We start from the raw sequence: 4,593 nt of genomic DNA on the forward strand, positions 1-4,593 counted from the left end.
AATGCCATTGACAAGATTAGCATACATGCCTAATTCAATTTTATAGATCGAATTGCCACCTTTATCATTGTTTTCAACAATAGCTTTTTCATTCTTGGTCCCCCCCCCCCTCACCCTCGACCTCTTCCAAGTTAACTACAAGGATATATACCAAATCACGGAATTATTATTTATAACCAGAAATTTTGCAGAAGAAGGTCAAATTGATGTGTGTCTCTCATGACGGAATAAAAAAAAAAAATGTATATACATGCAAGCACCAATGAGCAGAGGCTATTGAGAACCATATATAGGAAGCTAGCTTATATAGCAGCCCCTCTGTCCTAATTAAAAATTCAACTACCAACCTAGCTAGTTAGTAGCTAGCAGCTAGGTAGATATGACAATCATAATGTACATGTATGGAATTCAAGCTAATAGCTAACTACTGATTGTAATATGTTAATTAAACACCGACTTAATTTAACTTAATCTCAACCCACCAAATTAAGAGTACGTAAATAGTAATTAACTTAACCCTAATCAATGTTTTCTTGAATGGATCAACGTACAAAGGGATCTGATCTGTGGCGCACGCATTTTATTTGTGCCTTTTTCTTTTCTTCTGCGCCTGCAGTTACGGTATACGTTGAAATTGGACTATAGTATACGGAGACAAAACTGTATATTTAATTTTGTATAAATAGAAAGTGGGAATATATATATATATACATGATTTTTGTCTTGCTAGCTAGCCGAGCGTGAAACATTCAAGATTAATCATGGAATTGGGAGGGTACAATATCCTTCTTTTTTCCAGGAATGTGCAATATCCTGTGCAATTCTGATAGCGTCAATGGATGCACCAAGAAGGCCACGTTTGGTGAAACCCACGGCATAAAGTCCATTTTCACCTTTCCATCCATTTGGGAATGGCTTCCTCGGAAACCCGTCTTTCTCACAAAACATGTCGCTTCCCTGATCATAAAAAACTAAGGCTAAATTAATTACTTAACTAGTTAGTTATTAGCATATATACATACATACGCAACAGATAGATGAATTTAATTAATTAATTGAGCACCTTTAACCATAAGGGTACGTTGCTTTTGTATCCCGTTGCGAGAATAATGGCGTCAAAATTCTCTATTTTGCCATCAACGAACTCCACCGCATGGCGTGTTAGTCGTTTGATTCCACGGCAAACCTTAATTTTTCGAGATTTGATGTGAGCAAGTGTTCCAACATCCAAGACTGGTGTCTTTCCACATAAGTTCTTGAGCTGGAGAGGGCCAAGTTTGGGACGTTGAAGTCCGAATCGGGCAGTGTCCCCAAGCATGATGTGCGACATTACAAGCAAGAACTTATCCACAACGTTTATTGGGAACCATTTCAGTAACCCCATGGACACTCCAAATGTTGATCTCCCAAACATCTGCTGCGGCAAGATATGCACCTGCACATACATATATAATTAGCAAATCCAAATTATGAATAGTAGTTATTTAGTTAGTTAATTAGTTACCGAATCTCTAACGACAAGGGATGGGCGAGCATTATGTTCGCATAGATCCAAACAAACCTCCATTCCTGAGTTTCCACAACCAACCACCAAAACATTGTTCCCACTGAACATGGCTCCGCTCTTATACGAGCTTGTGTGAAGTATGGGTCCTGAAAACTCATCCATCCCTTCGACCTCAGGCACCACCTCCTCCGCGTTCTCTCCGCTGGCCACTATGAGCCACTTGCTGACGTACTCGTCTTGCGTCTCCGTCTTCACTCTCCAGTGCCCAATTCTGTCATCAAGCTCAGCACTCACCACAGTCTTTCCAAAGCACGGCTTGATGTCGAAATGATCAGCGTAGGCCTTGAGGTAAGAAACAAACTGGTGTTTGGTTGGATAAGAGGGGAAGTTGGAGGGGAATGGCATGAGAGGGAGCTGGCACAAGTGCTTAGGAAGATGAAGGCGCATGCGGTCGTAGGTCTTGAGCTGCCACATTGATGCCAAGCAATCAGCCCTTTCCAGAATCACCGATGGGATACCTTTCTGCTTCAGACATGCCGCTGCTGCCACCCCTGATGGCCCTCCTCCCACTATCACTGCTCCCGGAATCCATATACTTTCCTTTCTTCTCCTCCTCATTCTCCAATCATGGATGCTTTTTCCTTCTACTTCCTTCATGTACTTCATTTCTAAAGTTAAAGGGATATTATATTGTACTCACTCACTCTCTCTCTTACTGGGTTCCAATATATATATAGAGAGAGTGAGATTATGAACTAGTATGTAGTACTAGTGTATGTTGTGTTGTGGGTACTGAGTATTGATGATGATCGACCAGTGCTAATTAATTAAAGATGTGTATGTGTTAATAAAAGCCTCAAATTAAAGGAGTTTGGTTATGTGGTGGCCGTGGGACATCTATATCTTTTATGTTAAATAACAACTAAAATTAACCAACAAGGCAACAACTAACATTTCATCCCTCTCGTCTCACGCATTCTAGCTTAATTAGACTATCTAGCTAGTATTTATTATTTAACTATGTATATATTGTATGGACTATGGAGATGCCTAGGCCGATATGGATCGGATCGGATATAGTCTAAAATTTTATCCGATCCGCAATGTACTCATCGGATCGGATCGGATACGATATCCGCATTTTTTTAGGCCGGATCGGATCGAATATTGGGTATATCCGCATAATTAAAAAAAAAATTTTAAGATTCTATTTAGCTATTTTTACAAAAAATATCCATAAAATTCATTTTTTACCTGTTTGAGTCTATTTACTTTTAAAATATTATCAATAAAAGTTCTCTTGAATAACAAAAAAAAAAATAATAATAACACAAGATTTAAGTTTAATTATTCTAAGTTGAAGTATAACATAAAAAATTAAAAACAAGATATTATAAAATTTATAAAATAACATACTAAAATTCATATCACATTAAGGTTTACTTTCTTAAATTATGTTATTTATATGAGACGTATGAATATGCGAATTTACGGATCGGATCTGCGGATATTACTATTAAATCCGCAATTCGATTCTATCCTAGTACAGATCGGATCTGATCCGATCTGATGGCTCTGCGAATTGGATAATATCCGCCACGGACATGTGAATAATATCCGATACGATATTGAATTATTCAAAGTTAATCAGTGCTAATAGATATTAAGCTGCTTTTTAATCATTTTAGTCACTGCTGCTGCATTACACATACACTACACGAACTTATGACCATAATAAAGTTTCACTGGAATGGACGCCAATCTAGCGTAATATGATAATTGTACATTATTCTTTCGAGTCTTAAAACTAAGAACAAATCGCAACTAGGGGCGGAGCCTCATGTAACCAAAGGGGGCAAGCCCACAACTTTAATTTTTTTTTTTATAAATTGTGTACAAATTTTAGTTTAGCTCCTCTTAAAAATTTTATTTTACTTTTTTTTATTACAAAACTAATTTTTGACCTTTTCCTAAAATTCAATCTAGTTCTACCCTGATCGCAACTCAGGTTAAAGAAAGAGAGATCATGAATATTATAAGAGCTATATATGGAGAGGAGCCATCAGCACCGTCATTAATTTCATAGTTTTAATTGAACATATTCAGTTTTATTTTATGATCTCACATCTAATTGGATGGCAGAGGTGTATTAAATGTTTTTACTTATAATTTTAGCGGATTTCGTATAGTCATATATGTGAAATGCAAAGGCTATTCTATGCAGGTGTAGCTTTATTAATTAAAAGGTAGTAGAAAGATCCCTCCATAATCATCAAGTTATTTAATTTGACAATAATATAGTCACGTATGTGTCATAGATTTTCTGGAATTATACAATAGTATAGCGCGCATGACCTTCAATAGTAGTATCTCTAACTTTTAGACGTTGTCAATGTGCTAGCTAATTAGTATAACTCCTATAGCATAGCTCACCTCCTAAACTGCGCATGCTACGGTCTTTTGTTTGCATAAAAAGTCATACATGCATGCATGAATCTGATTGCAACCTCATCATCAATTGTGTCTCATTACTCATGATGACTCATCTCTCTTTAATCAAGTTAACTTTCAACATTTTATGCAGCAAGACAACTTTACCACGTGGATTCTCCTCGAGGAACTTTTCAAATGCCCAGATCTTGAGGGGAATTCCTTTATCAAGACTACAGTCAATCACACTCAATATTACATGTCCATTATTAGATTATAGCATAAACTGATCTCAGTGATGCACATTTATCAGCAAAGCACAGAGAACGGAAACAACAAATCAAGGAATAATAATCAGTGACTATAAAATGTTTGATCATGGCACTTTCGCGCAATGTAACTCTTACCTTTCAGTTTACGGAGTTCAAGGGCTGGAATAAACTGACCATAGTCAATACCAATAGGGAATTGAAGTTTCAAACTCCCTAAAAAAAAGTAAAGCATCAGCCTCATGAGACGGAAATCAGAAAGTGCATATAAGCATATTCATTTGTAACTATATTTAGTAACATTCTACAGAATAGATGAAATTCCTTTATACTATATTCTATAAGGGAAAGTATGAGGAGCCAATGAAATATTTGTACAATGTGTAT

At 36.6% G+C, this 4,593-nt stretch overlaps 1 protein-coding gene across 2 annotated transcripts; it reads right to left on the reverse strand.

Moving 5' to 3' along the window:
* Positions 1-647: 647 nt before the first annotated feature.
* Positions 648-2,500, reverse strand: LOC112738113 (indole-3-pyruvate monooxygenase YUCCA2-like). Of its 2 annotated transcripts, none has more exons than XM_025788406.3 (3): positions 1,505-2,500; positions 1,064-1,435; positions 648-957 (listed from the first exon to the last, which is right to left on the reverse strand). In XM_025788406.3, the coding sequence occupies exons 1-3, from the start codon at positions 2,171-2,173 to the stop codon at positions 760-762; spliced, it is 1,239 nt and encodes a 412-aa protein (XP_025644191.1). In that variant the 5' UTR covers positions 2,174-2,500; the 3' UTR covers positions 648-759. The 2 variants fall into 2 exon arrangements, with proteins under 2 accessions (XP_025644191.1, XP_025644192.1); XM_025788407.3 differs by having other exon boundaries at positions 1,562-2,478.
* Positions 2,501-4,593: the final 2,093 nt, after the last annotated feature.

This window comes from Arachis hypogaea, chromosome 13, assembly GCF_003086295.3.
Source record: "Arachis hypogaea cultivar Tifrunner chromosome 13, arahy.Tifrunner.gnm2.J5K5, whole genome shotgun sequence".
NCBI lineage: Eukaryota > Viridiplantae > Streptophyta > Magnoliopsida > Fabales > Fabaceae > Arachis > Arachis hypogaea.